Consider the following 19,614-nt stretch of genomic DNA (forward strand, 5'->3'; position numbering starts at 1 on the left):
GAAGTGCCATTTCCATCAAGTCTTCATGCCCCTGGGGAGGTGGAGAAGGAGGAGTGGAGTCCTCACTAGAGGTAACATCAATGGTTGCATTGCCTGGCAGTGCCCTGCTCACTTCTGGATTATCCCTGACTGCATGGGCCAGACTTCCCATCATTTCTTCAGTGTTCTTCTCCATCCAGGTTCATGTGAAGCTTGGCTGAACCTGGTAGCCCAAGTAGTGGGCAGAGGGGCAGTGGCAAGACCATGATGCAGGTAGTTCATGGACTGGCATCAGCGTGTTTTGTTTACTGTCCGTCTGAGTCAAAAGTTTGGATGCCTTGATGAATTTGGCCATAGTCCAGGGATGCAACCCATAGAGACGACTTTTTTCCCAAGAAGATGCTTATTCTCTTGGAGTGACATTACCTCTACACATTTTTAAACTTTTTTTTTTTTTTTTTTTTGGAAACAGACTCTTTCTATGTACCTCTGGCTGTCCTGAAACTTGCTATGTAGACTAGGCTGGCTTTGACCTCACAGAGATCTGCCTGTCTCTGTCTCCCATGTACTGGGATTGAGGTCATGCACCGTCACACCAGCCTCCTTTTCTTATGCACTGCACTTCTGCCTTCTAGCATCAGTTACCCAGTGAAGCGGAACTCAGACACACTCAGAAACTCCAGTTCTGGACAAGAGTCAGCAGAACAAGGACCACAAAGCTTTGCTGAGTTATGGTCCCCAGAAGGAAGGGCAACCTGCCCTATGTGTTTTAAGTATTAATAAAATGCAACCAAGGCCTCTTCTTCTAGCATGGAATGCTTGAAAATGAATGGACCAGAATGTCTACAGCCCAAGATTATGAGCCTGGCCTTGCCTCATCCCAGGATCTTGGGAAAAAAACGGCATTCTCTCCTAACCCAATCCATTTCTTTTTTTTTTTTTTTTTTGGTTCTTTTTTTTCGGAGCTGGGGACCGAACCCAGGGCCTTGCGCTTCCTAGGTAAGCGCTCTACCACTGAGCTAAATCCCCAGCCCCCATTTCTTTTTTTATAAATTTTTTTTTTCGGAGCTGGGGACCGAACCCAGGGCCTTGCGCTTGCTAGGCAAGCGCTCTACCACTGAGCTAAATCCCCAACCCCCCCAATCCATTTCTTAAGGCAGTGGTTCTCAACCTGTGGATTACAACCCATTGGGGGGAGTTTAACATATCAGATATTTACATTATGATTCATAACAGCAAAATTACAATTATAAAGTGGCAACAAAAATGATTTTGTGGTTGGGAGTCACGGTAAGATGAGGAGCTTATTAAAGGGTCACACAGCATTAGGAAGCTTGAGAACCACTGCTCTAAGGTATCCAGGCTTGACTAGGTTTGGAATGGCTTTCTAACTTTCTAGTCAAATGGTAAACTCCGAGAGCTTCAGGGCTCCCAGAGGGAGAGTCATTCAATACTAACTATGCAGAAACCATGAGCCAAAATGGAAAAATAGGGAGTACAATATGAGGGAAGGTCAAAGCTAGTACAGTTTTGTTTTGCAAACTGTGTGCCCTTGAAAGAACCCTCTGAACGTGAGACTAGGGTAAATTTCTTTGTTCTTGGAATGTTCCAGAATCCATCTTGACTCATGGAATAGATATACAGGAAGGAGAATTGTTGGACGTGATCTTGGATTTTGCCGGGCTCTGCATACTTCTTGTCAAGGGCGTGTGCCAAAGCATCTCAGGAGGGACACATACGGAAAGAGAGTTAGGCTGAGCAATTATCACCCCAAGAACAATGGTTCAGGAGGCCGGGGTACAACGTGCATTCCGTCCAGCCAGATACTGGGCCGATGCATTTTCCAGGAGGATGCAGGGCCATGAGAGCCCCACCCCCAATCTGTCATCACCGGGTGATGCCTATCTTTGTCCAACCTTCGTCATCATGGACCCGGATGAGAGAGACCTGGGTATGCGGCCCAATTCCCAATTAGGGATTTTCACCACTTGCAGGAAGATCATTTATTTGGGTTGAATTGTTAAGGCAGATTGTTTTCACAGTGTTCCAAGCAGAGAGCGTTCTTACAGGAAATACCAGACCAGCCAATTATAGTCAGGTTTTCCACATCCTCAAGAGGAAAGGAAAAAGATGGTGAGAGAAAAAGAGAAGGAGGAAGAGAAGGAGGAGTAGGAGTAAAAGTGGAAAGAAGGAGGAGGAGGAGGAAGAAGAGGAAGAGGAGGAGGAAGAGGAGGAAGAGGAAGAAGAGGAAGAAGAGGAGGAGGAGGAGAGAAGGCTTTTCCTTCTGCTCTTCTGAAGGCTGACATTTGGGGAACTGGCAAGTTGCGTGTGAAGCGGAGACTTTGAAGTCCCCAAGCTACACATTGTGATGGTTAAAGCACACAGTGACTTCTTGATAACCTGAAGTCCTTCCCGAGACCTCATGTTCTCTGTGGCTTAAATTTAAAAACATCTGCTGATCATCTTGGTGGTGGAAGGAGGCAGAGGAAGCCCCTCCAGAGGCTTGGACGCCTCCCATCCGTCACCCTGGCCACCAGTGATGAGGTGCTCAGGAACTCCCTTCCTCTCCTGAGCTCGTTAGTAACCCCAGCAGGTGGCTTCCCAGTTGGTTTGCATCCAACTTCAGCACCGCACCCCCATTTTCCCATAGGGACTTCATCCGTGACTACATAGGAAGCCAGAGACATGGGGAACAGCAAGGTGAAAAGAAAAAGCAAAAGAATCTTTGCCATGGAGAACCCAGAGGTTTTTAAAAGCCTTTTGAATCAGCAGGTCTGAGGATGGGACGCACAAAGGCAGCTGCTTCTCCACAGAGCAGTCTTTAAGAGCATGGTTCTGCTGGGGATGCAGGAAAAGGGCAGCACGCAGCTGCTCAGAGGGAACCTCTGAGGGGCCTGGGGCAGGTAGGATGTGTCTGCAGGGCTGTAGCCCAGGAGCACCATATGCTAGCATCCTTAGAGCACCTCAGAGACACCTCAGGTAAAGTGGGGGTGGTGCAAGACTCGATTAGTGTGCAGCCAGTAGAGCCAGTCTTGTTTGGTGTGTGCAGTCTGTGACTGCTCTGCCAGATTCCTGTGTGGTTCTCGCCGACAGGGTCCCTGCCCTTGCTGCATACCTCTAGTGTATGTCCTGTGGATGTGGACATGCTCCCAAGGCAGCGTTACACAGCATCCAGAAAGTCATCTCGTCATCCCTTGAGCTTGTCCAGAGCTCCCTTCTTTAGGAGTGTCTGTGGGTATTTGTTTTTATCAAGTGCCTTTTCAGTGTCGGTTATTTGTATTTTAAATCTCTCACATGTCAGTGTGAATTACATCATTGCATTTTCTACCGTTAACGTCTTGCATCCTTATGAGGTCATCCTTTCCTTAAAGCTCACGGCCAGTGCAGTTGTCCCGTGCTTCATTTCACAATTCGCACCTACGTAGGCCAGTGTGTTTTCTGGAGGATGTTCTTTTTTTTTTTTTTTTTTCTTTTTTTTCGGAGCTGGGGACCGAACCCAGGGCCTTGCGCTCGATAGGCAAGCGCTCTACCACTGAGCTAAATCCCCAACCCCTGGAGGATGTTCTTGCGTCTTCCTTTGTTATCTTCTCGGCTAGGGCATGGCAGCTGCTGCTTGTGTGCGTGCGCGCGTGCACGCGTGCGTGGGCTGTGCTCTTTACTTGATACAGCCACTCACTCAGTTTGTGCAGCCTTCTTTGAGGGGAGGTTTTTATCAGTAAGAAGACTGTTGCACAAAGAAGTGATTAACTGGTCTCTCCCGCAGAGTTTCAGGGGGTACTCTCCTGAAACCCGTACCCAAGTGGGTCTGGGATCAGAAAGGCTACATTCAGGGAGGAAACCTGGGAGCGTTCTGTCCATCCGGCAGCACAAATCGGCAAGAACCGGGGCACCTATGTTGCTCAGGCTGCTCTTGAGTTCTGGAGTGAGTGCCTCTCTGTTCCCAGTTCCTGAGTGTGCATGCAGGCCACGGCACGAGCCACGCTGCCTGGTATGATTATAGTTTCAGATGTTTTTGTTCATTCTTGAGTCAATTTTGTGATTTTTTTCTTTTAAAATTAAATACTGTTTTGTGTGTGTAAGTAAGTGTGCGCGCTTGTGCATGTGCTGTGGTGTGCATGCAAAGCTCCAGCGGCAGCTGTGTGCGATGGGTTCTCTCCTTCCGTCTTTTAAGTAGGCTCTGATCACCAGGCTTTACCTACGTGCCATGTGACTGGCCTAGTTTTGAGATCTTTCTAGAATAATTGTCCAATTTGGCTTGTTAGTTTTCAAATGCTTTGTTTTGACCTTGGTTATCTGCTTCTTACGGAAGACATTCTGTTTAAAATGTTTTAACCCTTCCCTGGCCCTCTTAGTATTGTTGGTTACACCATCCTTCCTCCTTGTCCATTATGGTGAACCAGGCTAGCAGAACGAGGAGCCCCAAAGGAGTGCCTCTGTTAGTCTCCTCAGGGAACCAGCTTTAGGGGTTGCTGTGCCACTCACTGCAAGTCCAGTACTTTTACTCCCCCTGCGTTTCTCTTGTACTGAACCCTGCTGCTTCAGGGCTTGGCTCTTTGCTGTAAACTTTCCACAATAACAGGTTCCTTATGACACTCACTCCCCGCTGTTAACCATGCAACGGCTTCCTAGAGTTGAGTTTTCTGTGTAACCAGTTTGAAATGTTTTTAACGGCTACTTTCATTTCTTTAGCATTACTAATGTCTTTTTTTGGAGGCCTGTAGAGGGGCTGTCTTTATTATTGGATTTCTAAAAAAAAATTCTTTGCAGTCAGAAATATAGCTTGGAATATTTTGAAAATTCCAGCTTCCTTGTGTTCGGCTTTTGTAATTAAAGCTATATGGACATGTCAGGATTATGTATTGTTTAATAGCTGGCTGTGTTAAATCACACATTATTTTGACCTTCAAATATTTCTTAGTTGTCTTTTTCCCCGTTTGAGGTATTATTTGCTGAGAGTTGTTCTAAATCTCCCTACTATGCCTTTGCCCTTTGTTCTGTCAGAGTTTTGCTCCTATATTTTTGAGAGGTCTGTTAGGAGTACAGAGATTCATGGTGGGTACATTTTCCCTTTTTCATTCTGTAATAAGTAGGTTTATCACTAATACTGTTTAATTCCAACGTCCAGAATAACATTTTGTCCCATGAGCTTTAGAACAGTATGTAAGAGGCGTGTTTCCCCCGTTCTGCTGTTAAGCTTTTGAATTTCTCTTGAAAGAACTCACAGGTGATGGTGCAATCAGACTGTGTCTTTTTAAGGATTAATTTATTTCCCTTTTCTGTGTATGGGGTGTTTTGCTCACATGTATTATGTATGTGTACCACATGCATTCAGTGATCGCAGAGGCCAGCAGAGGGCGTTGGATCCCCTGGAACTGGAGTTATGGATGGTTGTGGGCCACCATGTGGGTGCTGGGACTTGAACCCTCTTCAAGAGCAGCCAGTGCTCTTATTCTGGTGCTCCCATTCGGAGCCATCTCTCCAGCCTGTGTCCTTCTTTTCACTGCAGGTTTAATCAGCTTGCCTTCCCTGGTCACTGACATAATAGCTTTTCTCTGTCTTGTTACATTGTACTTTTGTTACACTACATTTTCTTTATTTTTTCTTCTTTTTCTTTTGTCATTATAAACCTTTAACACAGCCATGTAGCCACCATCTATGTAGTTCTAAAACACTTTCCTCCCTCAACTAAGATCCTTTTTTCATTCCATAGGCTGTACTTCTCAGTCCCCCCAGCCTCTTAGCTCAAGACATCTGACAAAGTGATATTTCACGCAAATAGGTTTGTGCGGATGCCTGTCTGATCCCTTTTAGGTTCAGTGGCACTGTAGCACATTCAGTATCTATTCCTTTATGTGGTTGATTAGTATTCTGTTGCTTTTCCGAGTATCTGTCCTTGCGCTACCGTAAGTAATGCTGTGGACATTCTTGTGCGTGGTTTGTCCAGCCCCTGTCTTCAGTTCTTTGGCCTAGGATTACCGCTGTAGAGTCAGATGCTTAACCTAAACGTATCAAGGAACTGCCTGGCTGCTTTCTGGTGGCATGTTTGTTGGAGTTCCCCAGTGCTTCCCCTTTGGTTTGAAGATTACATAGCAGTTCACTCTCCATAGCTACTTGTACATCTTTACCATGATTGGTCTGGCAGCTCAAGACTGATCTACCCCTCAGGCGGGAGAAGTTTTAGCTCGGTGACCACTTTCCCTGTCCCCGTCTCTGTTTGCCGCTGTGTCTCCTTTGTTTTTACAGTTCCCAGTAGGTGTGGTCGTTACTACTTTTAGTGCTTTTTATCGCCGTTATCATTTAGTTTTCCTTAAATGCTTTCCAGTCTCTTACCATAGCTCTGTCTTCTTCCTGAAACAGGCCCTTCAGTAATTGCTCAGTGAAGGTCTGTGAGGATGAACTTGGGGCTTTTGCCTGGGGCTGTCTTTGGCTTTTCTTTAATGATAATTTTAGCCAGATTTTCCCATTCAGTGGTTGTTTTTTCTAATCACTCTGAAAGGTGTCTGCCTATCTTTATTGCTACCATTGAGAAGAAGTCTTTTGTTCAAGTTGTCTCTAAGCAATGTAGCTTTTCTCGAATATCTTTCTTGTTCTCTGGCATTCTGACCTTCTCAGCACAATGCATCCAGATGCGTGTTTATGTTTACAATGTTTTAGCAATCTCCTTTTTTAGTATTTTCTTGCATTCTATTCTCTCTTCCCTTTGGTGACTCCTTTTCAGGGGACATTGAACTCCAGTGCTTTTCTTCCCAGCGACCTCTCATCTTCTCTCTCTGGCACTGTCCACTAATAGCTCCTGATAGTCTCCTCATTGGCTCCCATGTGCTGGTCAAGCTTACTAAGGTTTTTTTCCCCATAACATAAAAAAGTTCAAACTTGCAGTAAAACCAAAAGTATAGTAAATGACCACCTGTGTCCCCATCAGTCACCTAAATCCAGAAGTTGCTAAGCTCTGTGTGTCTTTTTTCTTATAATGTACATATTTGTGTTTACATGCTGCTTTACTGATCCTCAGTTTTACTGAGAATAAAAGTCGATATCATGAAATTCAGCTCAATTTTTTTAAGCACAAGAACGTTTTCTTCCCATCACAGGACCCTCAGGGAAGTTGACATTAAACCAATAATATTATCTGTAGCCTTTTTTGGAACCTGTAACTAACTCATTGGTGGGCACAGGAGACTGAGATATCTCTTTCTTTTTTCCATCTTTTTTATTAAAAATAGACTCTTTTCTCATACAGTTCATCCTGACTACAGTTTCCCTTCCCTCTGCCCCTCCCTGTTCCTCCCCACCTTCCCTCCCATCCAGATCCATTTCTTTTCTGTCTCTCATTAGAAAAGAGCAGGGTCCTAAGAGATTAACAACAGAAACATAATAAATAAACTGTAGTAAGATATGGCAAAACTATAATATTGAAGTTGGAGAAGACAAACCAACAGAAGGAAGAGAGCCGCAAGAGTGGGCATACGGATCAGACTCAGTCCCATGCTCAGGAGTCCCATCAAAACTCACTGAAGGCTGAGTCTGCAGTACACAGAGGACCTGTGTCAGCCCTGCGCTGTCTCGGTCCCTGCGAGCTCATAGGAGCTTTCATCCTTAAAGGGCCAAGTTCTCCTGGTGTCCTCCCTCCCCTCTGGCTCCTACAATCCTCTTCCTCCTCTTCCACTGGGCTCCCTGAGCTCTGAGGAGAGGGGCTTGGTGGAGACATCCCATTTAGAGCTGTGTTTCGAGGACTCTGCACAATGTCTGGCTGTGTACTTGTTCCCATCCGCTGACGGAGTAACTGTCTCTGATGATGGCTGAATAAGGCACTGATAAGGCTGTGAGAACAGCAGCAGAAGAATGGCATTAGGAGTCACTTATTGTTAATGTTTTGTTTGTGTGTTTGTTTTTTAGAGCAATAGTACTGTATTTGATTTCCCCTAGGTCTCTGGGCTATCCAGAGATCTTGGTTACCCCAGCAGTGTTTCAGGTATGGGTTCCATCTCATGGAGTGGGTGGGTCTTAAGCCAAATCAGACACTGGTTGGCTGCTCCCCCTGCTTTGTGCCACCAATTGCCCTTGTGTATTTTGCAGACAGGACAGATTGTGGGTCGAAGGTTTTTTGGCTGGGTTAGTGTTTATGTTTCTCTTTTGGTAGCCTGCAGAGTACCTTCCCATACCAAAGACACTAGGACCTAGGGGTGAAGGTTCAGTGTAGGCTCCATCCTGACCTCTCTGTTCAGCGAGTCGTGTGGCTGTTGTCTTCAGCAATGGGCGCCTGCTGTCAGTTTGTGTAAGGAATCTTCAGTCTTGGCAGCAGCCTGGCTTGTTTGGGGATTTCAACAGGGCACCTTTGGCCACCCTCTCAGTGGCTCTTTCTATCTGCACAAGGATTCAGTTACTCAGGGCCTAAGCCCTGGTCCTGTACTCCTGAACACAGGACCCTGGCTCTTTGCTCCCCTTGTGGGATGTGATAAGGCACAGAAGTGGAGTGCAGGTCATCTTGGTATGACAAAATGCGTGTCTGTCATTGGCCCTTGATGCACGTCTCTGGGTTATCTCTACAGTGGCACTTGGAGAAAGCATTTTAAAGCCTTGATTTATCTTTTTGTCTTTGTTGTTTCTAACAGTTTTCACTCAAAGGCAAGAACAGTCTTTTAAACTGACCTTTTAAACTCCACAGTGCTCATGCCGCAGAGGGGCACATGAAAGGAACAATAGCACATTCTCCACGTGTGAGGGAGTGGGCACACTCGAGGTCTCCTTTGGTGAGGAGATCTATGGGACATGGGCACAAAGGCTCTCTGCTTCTCCTTCGGCTGATGGATGGCTCTCTGGGTGGAAGTCCCATGACTGGGGAGAGGCCCTGCTGCTTCTGGCCCAGTGGACATACTGTCCCCACCCTCTCAGGAGCTACCAGGAACATTTGAGACTCTGTCATACCATTTCTAGGATGCCATAGAAATTTCTGGCAAGAGCAGCATGTGCAAATTAAAGGAGTGAACGGAGTGGAGTGTTTGAAACCAGTGGCCTGGGTTCGAGTCCCTGGATTGGCAGTTCTAGATCATGTAGGCTTGTGCAAATCACCTAGTTTTTCTGCGGGTTATTGCATCATTTAACAGCCTCCATGGAACACTGGCTAGGACTGGACATCCAGCACTCAGTGAGACAAGAGAATGCTGTGGTCCAGTTTCCCTCCTTGGTGCCCCAGTAAATCTTCCACTCTGTGGCTGAACATCATGAATGTATTGTCTCACAGTACATTCTGAAGGCTGAGATCTGAAATCAGTTTCACTGGACTACTGCCAAGGAGCTGGCATGCTTAGATCTCCCACTGCACTCTCCTACCTGCAAAGTGTGTCAGCCCACCGTCAGCTTTCACCACCGTATCTCTCCTGGATTAGGTCTCCTTGACTTGTGACACGTGCAGTTTCTACCTCCAGACCCAGGGTCACCCTCCTGTTGCAGATCCTTCATATTCTGATTTTTGCTGTAAGGTAATTTTGGCAGTTAGAATGTGGACATTTTTGTGGGCTACCTGCCACACCATCTTGCCCTCTTGTTGCCTAGGAGACAGGCCTGATTTATGCTGGGATGTGGAAACATGCTTTAGGTGGAGGGCCCTGCAGCTGGGCTTTAGGGCAATGGGAATCTGTCAGAGTATTCAGGGTAAAGGGCAGCATGTGTGAGAAGGCGCAGTGGCTCATCCCGACGTTCTCAGCACAGGGCAACGCAGCCGGAGTGTGATGGCTCAGCTGCAGATGCCTCTGGGAAGGTGGCAGGCCATGTAGAGCCTTGCAGAGCAGTGTTTGGAGGCCGGGCTTATATTTTACAAGGAAGTTAGGTGAGATGGCTGTTAGCATTGGAGTCCAGTTTGAGTTCAATTTCTGTGGTGCCTCTCTTGACACCGAGGGAAATAACTACTTCAAAAGACAGTTTTGAGAGACAGACAGCCTTTGAGGTTTTCAAAGCACATAGTCTAGTGCCTGACATAATCCAAAGAGCCAGAGAGGGCTTTGTTGTTAATGCTGTAGGTTTCTTTTTCTTTTTCTTTTTTTTTTTCTTCTTTTGGTAAACATGGAGTTGCCGTAGGTGATGGTGATGAGGGGGTAGCAGGGACCTTTAAGTAAGTGTAGTGGGTGCAGTATCTTGTCAGTCTGTACACATATCATGGGAAGATGTGAGGACTGAGGACTGGCCACTCCAGGTGTCAGGACAGCATTAAGAGGCTGCTAAGATTTCGTAAATAAGAGAGGAAGAAGCAACGACAAGTAGGTTTAAGAGGGCCCTAGTGGCTTTGGAGTGCTTCAGGGATGTCCTTGCTGTACCTTTCTGAAATACTTCACAGAATCCATCTTGGGCAAGTGCCTGGGCTTCATGTTCTTTGTCTCTTTCTGGGTTCCCTATCTCTTCAATCAAAATGCCCAGTCCTCAGTCTTTGCTGTGGAACAGATGAACTGGGGAAAGTCTGAGGGAAGAGGCTCTTGATGATAGTGCATGAACTGGGGAGAGTCTGAGGAAAGAGGCTTTTGATGGTGCAACTTACTTTTGCCTCATGGTTGAGGCGGGGAGCTCTGCATCTGCGGACCCCTCTTCCCAGCTTCCCAGAGCATCCTACCACCATACCTCACAAACCCCTGTGAAATCCTGATGGCACAGGGCTCTGAGATTCTTTGGGTTTGAATAAAATAAAGTGGCTTTGCTGAGTGGAATGGGCACAGGGGGAGCAGCCTGCCTGGGAGGGAGTGTGACAGAACTCTGGAGCCTCAGAGAAAATGAGAGTCTCATGAAGCACAGGCACAGGGTCTGAGAACTGTGTGTCCCACACAGTCTTCACACACACCCTTCATACATCTTCAGGAGGAAGCCAGTTCAATGGAGGGTCCCGAGGCGAGACTATGATTGTTACTGCAGTCATATCTTACTGTGCAAAGGCGGTGGAGGAAAATATATTTCAATGCCATATTCAAAAGAACTGTCATTTTCAACATAGTGAGTGAGGTTTTGGAGGATGATGTAAGAGTGTTACTTTCAATGCGTTCTGTGTCCTTTGGTTCAGATTGATGCATGATGGAGGAAAACAAATCTGAGCACAGCTACTACATGGGCGGAGTCTTTCTGGAAGGCTCTGAATGCACACACATGAATAACGAGTCAGAACCACAGGGCCGCTTTCCTTCACATACATTGGTACATCCCAGAGGTCTCGTTTAAATGGCCACACATGGTACTTTACATGAAAGCTGGGAGAGAAGAAAGGAAGGAAGAAGGCTAGCTGACTTTGAATCCATGAGAGATGAGGCAGACACTGATGATAAGGCTTGACCTTGGCTGTCCCCACAGTGTGTCGCAGCCATGTCTGTGAGCTCTGCTGGCACGCAGCCTGCTTAAGGCTCTCTCTGGGTATCACAGCCAGTGGTCCTTGTGGTCATCTGTATGGATTGCAGTCCTCTGGCAGTCTCTTCTTCTACACTGACATTTTTCTTTTTCTTTCAGGAAAAGTCAGTTGGTGTCTGACAGGACGGGTGATAAGCCAGACGCCCTGCAGCTGGGTAGGTGAGGCTCATCCGGCTGGGCTGCGTCTGCATATGTGGCTCTCTCCAGGTGGGAGACTCCTCTCCACGAACCTCAGGCCCTCTATTCCTTAGCATCTCCATCTACCGCCTGCCTTTCTTTTCTAAATAGTCCTTAAAAGAGGGATTGGAAGCTGGATGGTTGTGGCATATGCCTTTAATCCTGGGGCACAGGCACACAGATCTCTGTGAGTTTGAGGCCATCCTGGTCTATAGAGTGAATTCTAGAATAGCCAGGGCTACTACACAGAGAAAAACCCTGTCCTCAAAAATAAAACAAAAACACAACAAGCAAACAAACATACAGAGAAGAGGGTTTGGTAATATAGGTGGATGGAGTCACACGTGCTTGCCACCCCAACATCCAGGAGGTGTACGGCAGGAGGATCCAAAGTTAGAGGGCAGCCTGGACCATATGGCTCGACCACGTCTCCCACAGCAAGTCAAATCATCCAACCGAATAAACAAAGAATGGATTGTTTGCCCAAACCAAACCAGACCAGCCAACAGAAACTAGGTTCTGCAGAACTGGATCTTCACTGCACAGCTGCAGGCACAGGAGCTCTTTGGGGCCATTTGGAATGTTTTTGGACAATAGTCCCAGGTCAAAATATGAGGTAGCTCTGCCTGGGGTGGCATGTCCACATCAAAGGTTTATAAGCATGATTGAGACACAGAATGCATAAAGAAGGGTGAGGGGCTCAGCTTCCTCACTCAGACCTGTGCCTCTTACACAGTGGCTGTACCTGTACCACTGCACTCTGAGAGCAAGACAGAACATTTATTTTCACTCTAGCTTTGAAACAATTTCTTTCTGTCTGCAATCCTTGTAGGTAGAGTCTGGTAGTCTCTCAAGTTAGCATGAGAGGGTGGACCTGAGCACTCTTGAGTCTGCTCTCCTCCTGGATGCCAGCCCCTTTACCTGTTTGCCTTTGTTTGGCACATTAAAGCTATTCACTTAGTTCACTTCTTTCTCCCTTTAAAGCATTTCTTTTTAAGCTGTAGGAGGAGAGCCATACTCTCAGAAGTGCCCGTGTTGGGCGTGCAGCTTTGATCTAGCTGAAAGTACAGGGCAGGCTCTGATCGTGGAGGCAGGCTTGTTTATGCTGCACAACACACTTCAGAGGTACCAGAGCCTCAGAAATCACCAGGAACCGCTGGTGGGGATGATGTGGCCCGGCCCAGGAAGGGCAGGCTCCTGTCCATGGCTGTGCAGAGTGAAGTATGGAGCCAAGAAGCCCTGGCATCCAAAGCCTCTGCCTGTGCAGCTCTTGAAGCTTTTCTGATGAAAGTGACTCGTGTTTGGACACAAAGCAACATGGTGCTTGGCCTTCAGAAGCCCCTCTAGGAAGGAAGGCTTTTGGCAGTTCCCAGAGCATTTGAAGTACATGCACATGCTTTCTGGAAGGAGGGGCCCTCTCTGCTGCTGGCCTGGATGATGGTTTGGACAAGGAAAAGGAAAGATGAGAACAGAGTTAGGGAAGAGAAGCGCAGATAGAGTTTGAGGGGCAGGAGATGTGGGGTACGGAAGAGGCAGCGCATTCTGGGAGAGGACTAGCCGTCCTTTCTGTATCCTTTCTGTATCTGGGTTAGGAGCCTTTGAGGTCCCCTGCAGGCATAAGTGAGACTTTGCTGAAGGTAGACCGTCCTGAGTGGAGGACATCTTTTCTTGGAGGGCAGAATTGGATGGGACAAAAGAGACAGGTGTTCTCCCATAGAAATGTGTGAACTTCAAGAGATACAGGAGAGAGTTCTGTGATGGGCCCTAGAAGGTCTGTAACAGTGGCATTTAGGCTGGACTTTGAAGGATGGGCCTGGTCTCACTCAAGGAAGATATGAAGGAACTGCACAAGGAGAGGCAATTATGAGAGTGAGAGAGGCTTCACTGAGAGGAGCAGGGCCCAAGGGAAGTGGGCATCAGAATGGGGTTGGAACAGGCAGGCAGAGAGAATTCTGAGTGTTGTTCTAAGATTTGGACCAAATCACCGGGTACCAAGAGTTGCTGAAGATTGGGTCTATGCATTGGGCTATAGACTTAGTACAGGATGGGTTTCAATGTAGGAACCCCAGAAAGGAGCTGATGAACTCTTGAAAGAGGCAGGGCAGAGTGGGTGAGGCTCCTTTGTCCCTAGTCAGCCATTGGAGTATTTCACAGCCTACTCACATGCCACCCTAACAGGCTGCTTCCCTCACCCCTCTCTGCCCCTGATCCTTTGCCCAGCTTCCTACTCCATTGTGTTTGAAGTGCTCCCTCTCTTTATCTGGGCTGGGATTTCTTGGAGAACCAAATGGTACCTCCATCAGTTCTGGGCCTCTCTGTCCCATACTGTCCCATCCCATCCCATCTTTGTATATTAGCTATGGATGTTTAATAGAGCACTTCATAATACCAGGGCTCGTGATGCAGACCTGTAATTCCAGCTTCTTGGAAGTTTAGGCAAGAGGATTACCTTAGGTTCAAGGCCAGCCTGGGTTACAAAGTGTGTTCAAAGTCAGAGTGACCCTATCTCATAGCATCAGCACTGTGCCTCTTGGTCTCTTTGGATCCCACTTGAAGGGAAATGTGGCGCTCTCTCTCTCTCTCTCTCTCTCTCTCTCTCTCTCTCTCTTGCTCGGTCTCTCTCGCTCTCTCTGTCTCTCTCCACCCACATGCCTTCTGCCCCCTCATTATTTCTTTTCCCCTCCAAAGGGTATATGAAATGGGAAAACAAACCCCTAGCTTCTGTTCAACCACACATATCATGGCCTTAAAAATAGTGTTCTTAAACCACTGGCATTTGCACAGTTTGCTGTCTTGGCCAGCATGTCGTTCCTCCTTGCTTTGTTTTCCCTTGCATGGCGGTCTCACCACATCTGGCCCTGAGGCTTGCTCTGTGGTCCTGAACCAGCTCCCTGTGCTAGGTCTGGTCCTCCCTGCAGAAGCCAAAGGAGGTTGCTTGCTCCTCAGCTCACCCGCATCCCATATGCATTATGGGGTCCTGCTTCCTAGACACCTGACCTCCATCCCAGACTCGGACCCTTCCCCACTCTCACCCAATATACCAACCAGAGTTCTCCAAATGAGCTTGAATACTGTCCTTTTAATCCCCCACCCCCACCCCCGGCTGACCCAAACAGTGCAAGGAGCCCTTTAGGGCTGGTAGGGCGACTTAGGTTGCTGTGCCCGGTAGGCTGGGGCCTCTGATGCCTGTGGTGGGATTAGCCACACATCTCTGCTCTCACCATGTATTTTTACAAAGTCTGCCTGTCAGCGTGTTCTCTTCCTCTCTGCCCTGATTTCCCTTGAGCCCTCACTATCTAGGCATGAGCTGCATCTGTTCCGCACAGTGTGGTGCATTGCTTGGTATGCATGTGTCTATTTGCCGTCTCGTTTGATTTCTTCCTTTTCCTACCCAGCACCACGTCTCTAAAATACATTCACATTGCTGCCTGAACATCTGGTTTCCATTTCTGGTTATTTTTGTAAGGCTATTCAAACTAAGAAAGGTCTCATTTAAATCTGGCTTCTTACTTAAAGTTCAGCCTTAGTAAAATATTCTTTGACAGTTTCATACATGTACAGAATGAATTTTAGTCATTTTTATCCCACTTGCCTTCCATCTCTCATCCCCCAGCCCTGCTGAAGCCCTTTCTAACAGCCCATACCCCCACTGTTTTGTCTTGTCTTTTTATTCAGTGGATGAGTTTCCCTGTGTGGTGGCTGGCCCTCCCCATGGGGTGAGGAGGTTGAGTGGGCAGCTGTCCTGGGCCCTGAGGTTACCCTCTGTGCCCACCCCCCCAGTGCTAGGCCCACCCTGGCAGTTTGTCTGGGAAGTTCGCGCTCAGCCTTGCCAGCATGCCTACCCCAGGGTGCCTTCTCCTGGGGTCCTTTAGCACTCTGGTGTATGCTGTACAGAGAGGGGCAGGATGGAGGGTCTTGCTGGCTGAGACGTCACAGGTTGCTGCTGACACTGCTGCACACTCTGCCAGGATTGCTTTCAGCCTCGATCACCCCAGATGTGCGAGGATATACCCAAGATATGGAGTCCCTTCTGGGTGGGGGTCCAGGGGAGGCAGGGTACCAGTTGGTTTACACTCAGCTTGGCTGGTGTCCTGCCACTTTCTCCCTGACCAACGTGGGGCAGGTACATTACTGCTTAGGCCTTACGCCATTTTAGTAAGTGGGAACAATAGTAATCAGCTCTCAAAAGGCCAAATTGGGGTTGGGTTGCTCAACTCAAATGTTTAATAAATAATAGTGATGATCGTAAGAATTTACTATTGTTTTTACACTACCATGACTCCTCTAATGCTGACCTCTTGTTATGTGTCCCTGTGGTGACAGACTTGTGTCTCCTGCCCACCTTTTTAAAGATTGTGTCAGCGCTGGGCCTGTTTGGGCCTGGACCACTGGCTGTAGGCCCTAAGGTGTTTGCTTGATTCACTCTGTCCACCTGTGGCACAGTGAAGGTGGGATGGTGTCCAGGAGTGGGCCCCTCCTTGCTTTCTTTCCTGGTTGGGGAGCCCCGGGGCCTGACACAGAGGTTGGTTTCCAGGCTGAGGCACTTAGCCAAGGTTCTCCAAACTCCTCTGTGTGGTAGTGCTCTGAGTGACTCCCTGTTCTGTTTCCCTTGAGACACGCCATGGCCTTGTTTTCTTTCAGAGGATGTTGAAGATGAACTGATAAAGGAAGACATTGTCCTGTTCCCACCTCCGTCAATGCTCAAGCTTCTAACTGTGTCCAAGCCAATTGACCTCTCTCTGGCTAAGGTAGGTGTTGATTTGAAGGCTCAGGGAGTCTACATTGAACATACCTGATGCCGATGGCACAACTTTGACGCTTTTGACTCAGTGGTTCTGGTCACTGTGGAAGTGAGAACTTTGCTGTGATGTGTAAGGAACCTGATCCTAGTGTCAGGAAGAAAACAGTCAAAAGTGTTAGTCCTGGCTGCTCCCCTGCCTCCTTGAGACAAAGGGGTGGGGATGGGGCTGTGTTTTCTTCTTCTAGATGCTGTAGGACCCTGCTCTCTGATGGTCCAGAGCTGCTTACCTGCAGCAGTGTGGCATTAGTGAGGTAGTTATCCTTTGAGACTGGCTGTGTGCCTGCACTAACTTCATGCACTAGGCTCTGGGCAGCTGCAGAGCTGGAAGGACAGGGAGGGCTGGCAGTTCTTCAGCATACCCAGGTATGAACGTGTGGTCTCCTGGATTGACCTATGGCGGCAGGATGTAGGTTCCCTGCCTTATGGCCTCCTTGGCAGAGATCTTTTGTTGTTCCTCAGGACCCTCAGTTGCTAGGGTGGCTTACCCCTCCTTTGGCTGGAGGCTCCTGCAGGATGGAGTGTTGTTCCTGCTATCCCACGCCAGCATTTCAGCCAGGATGCAGAAGAAAATCTAGAAGCTCCTAGCAGTCAACTTCTTGTTCCATTTTCCTGTGTCTACTTAGCACATAGATCATGATGTAAAGATTTTTCTAGAGTTTATTTCCCTTTCCATTTTTTGTTCCCCTATGCTCTCTGTCCAGCTCTTGAAGCTACAGAGCCACATGGAAGAGAACCCAAAGCCGGCCACCCATGTCTGTCCATCCATGGCTGCTGTCCTCTGCACAAGGCACTTCCACTTGGTGCTGGGCCCTTGGAGGCAGCCAGAGACTGCCCAGCAAGATGTCCCAAATCAATCAAAGGGAGTGGGTTTCACAGATGGGAGAGGACAGGGCTCCAGCTTTTGGGTTGGTGTTAAACACACCGGTGTCCCAAAACTGTCCCTATGGCTCAGAGGGTAGTATCAGAGTCTACCCAGAAGACACACGTCTGTAGTTTTCAGGCCTTTGGAAATGTACCCCAAGCACATTCATGGTCGTATGTGACACAAAAGAGGAACCGAGCCCTGATGGATGAATTCATTTATCCAGTGTGTTGTGAGCCACATTTGATGGCAGCATGCAGACTAGTGTTTCTTTCATAGAGATTCCTTGTACTAAAGGAAGAGGTGAAAGAGCTGATTGTAGTGGACAATGATCCAGGTCCACAGGGAGGACGCTGACCTTGAGAAGAGCCTCCGGGAAGGGGCTGAAGATGACTCTCTGGTCCTAGTGCCTTCCTGAGGCCTCAGAGTACCCCTCCCCCCAACCCAGTGTAAAACTGCAACTGAAAACCGCAGACTCTCATGGGGTGTCAGAGTGGAATTGGTATCGCAAAGCTCTGCACAGAGGTATTCAGGTTAGGGCCTGTCAGTGTGTAGCTTTGGTACCACTCTGGACAAAGGTACTCAGGTTAGTAGACATGGACTACAAACTGAATGTCCTCTAAAACCTAGAGATGTTGAAGAACCGGAGGGATGGAGACGTGATTGGGAGATGGTAAGAAGCCCTGTGGGTGGTGGGGTTTTCCATAAGACTTGAGATCACTTATACGTAGCCTCCTAGAGAGAATTTTTTTTTTAACAAAAGCTAGATAATATGCTTTTGACTTTGCTCAGGGCTATGATCTCTGTTGCAATTACTCATATCTGTTGTGATGTAGAAGTAGCCAGAGACAAATATAAACAACACCCATTGTTGTGTGTGTGCTAGTAAAACTTTATTCACAAAACCAAGTAGGTGCCAGATTTAGTTTATGGACTATAATTTGCAAACTCTGTGCTCTGAAACCTTGTTGCAAAGTTGAATCCTTTGGGGCACTTTAAAAATCTGATAATGGAACTAAAATCTGAAAAGGCAGAAAGCCATGGCTTTTATTCTTAACGTACACACACACACACACGCACACGCACACACACACACACACACACACACACACACACACACACACACACACCAATAACAAAAACCAAACAAACCTATGGATACCCAGCTCTCATCCACAGGAATGTGGATTGATTGATTGACCTGGCCTGTGGCCTACTCATCAGGATTATTTTTAAGTGTCCCCAGAGATAATTTTAATGTGAGGTCAGGTTGGAAACTTAGTCTTTCCGATGGAGGATCCGAGGATCCCTGGTGAAGCCAAAGTTTTATATTTCAAGGCTTGTGTAAGGAAACTCTTGGCCCATGTTAGCATGGGCTGGTGTGCTTTACAGACGTTCCAGAGGTAAGACCCTTAAGGTCAGGTTTATCTTCCTCAAATATGAGAAGAATGGGCTTGCAAAATAGAGACCACTGCCAGAAAATGCACTTCCTTCTAGAACCCAAGACCAACTCCTGCTGAGCCTGTGCTGCAAACCTTGTTATTGTTCATTTTATAAACAGCCAATAAAATGCTTTTCCCCCCAGGAGATAAAGACCCTTCTGTTCGGCTCTACCTTTTGCTGCTTCAGTGAAGAATGGAAACTCCAGAACTTTTCCTTCAATGACATTGCCTCGTTAAAATACGGCATTGTGCAGAACAAGGCAAGTTGTCTGGGGGTCTCCAGGGACCTTTCTTCTGGGTTATCTTGCATAAAGTGGGGACCTTAATTCACGTGGTGACCTCTGAGAGCATCTGTGGCATGATCTGGCCTACCACATAGAACAGGCAATTACGATGGGGCTCCTAGAGCGAGAAGAGCTGCCGTGATCCTTGCTGGGGACATTCTAGTTAAGCTTACTTCCTGTGACCCTGGGATGTCACCAGGAGGGAGCAGAAGGTGGCCTTGAGCATGCTTGGATGCTTTGAAAACCTTCATAGTCCTAACTTTGGGAGGAGCTGGGGAATTCTCAGGTAGAGCTGGAGAGGGTCGCTTTCAAAAATGGAGGCCAGAGAGTAAGAGCAGGGAGTTCAGTGCTACAAGAAATGCCAGGGTGTCGTGTGCAAAACAGGTGTTGGCAGAGCGTGCAGTGGTGATTACAGCCACAGTGGGTGAGGAAGCTTTGCACCTGTCCTGGCCATCTCAGCAGGATAGTCTCAAGAAGGCCTGAAGACGTCCCACTCTGTGGCTAGAGGCTGCAGGACAGCTCCGTTCAACACATTCCTTGGGCATGGAACCTTCCCTGCTTCTGTTGTTGGAGAAAGGGCCAATACTATCAGATTCTGCCTTCCTCTGTGGTATGGCCAGGCAGTCAGGCTGAGCTTCTCTTCTCCACAACTACAAGGGTGCACTGGCCATCCTCGGACATGGTGGGTGT

At 47.7% G+C, this 19,614-nt stretch overlaps 1 protein-coding gene across 2 annotated transcripts in view; it reads left to right on the forward strand.

Moving 5' to 3' along the window:
* Mindy4 (MINDY lysine 48 deubiquitinase 4) overlaps positions 1 to 19,614 on the forward strand; it is a 110,978-nt gene that overhangs the window by 37,528 nt on the left and 53,836 nt on the right. For both annotated transcript variants that reach the window (NR_197244.1, NM_001431721.1), the window contains 3 exon segments: positions 11,458 to 11,513; positions 16,177 to 16,283; positions 18,784 to 18,900. Coding sequence is in view for 1 of the 2 variants with exons in the window: in NM_001431721.1 (NP_001418650.1) it covers positions 11,458 to 11,513; positions 16,177 to 16,283; positions 18,784 to 18,900 (280 nt within the window). In the remaining variant the exon portion in view is untranslated.

The sequence above is a fragment of the Rattus norvegicus genome, chromosome 4 (genome assembly GCF_021556685.1).
Source record: "Rattus norvegicus strain SHRSP/BbbUtx chromosome 4, alternate assembly SHRSP_T2T, whole genome shotgun sequence".
Taxonomy (NCBI): domain Eukaryota; kingdom Metazoa; phylum Chordata; class Mammalia; order Rodentia; family Muridae; genus Rattus; species Rattus norvegicus.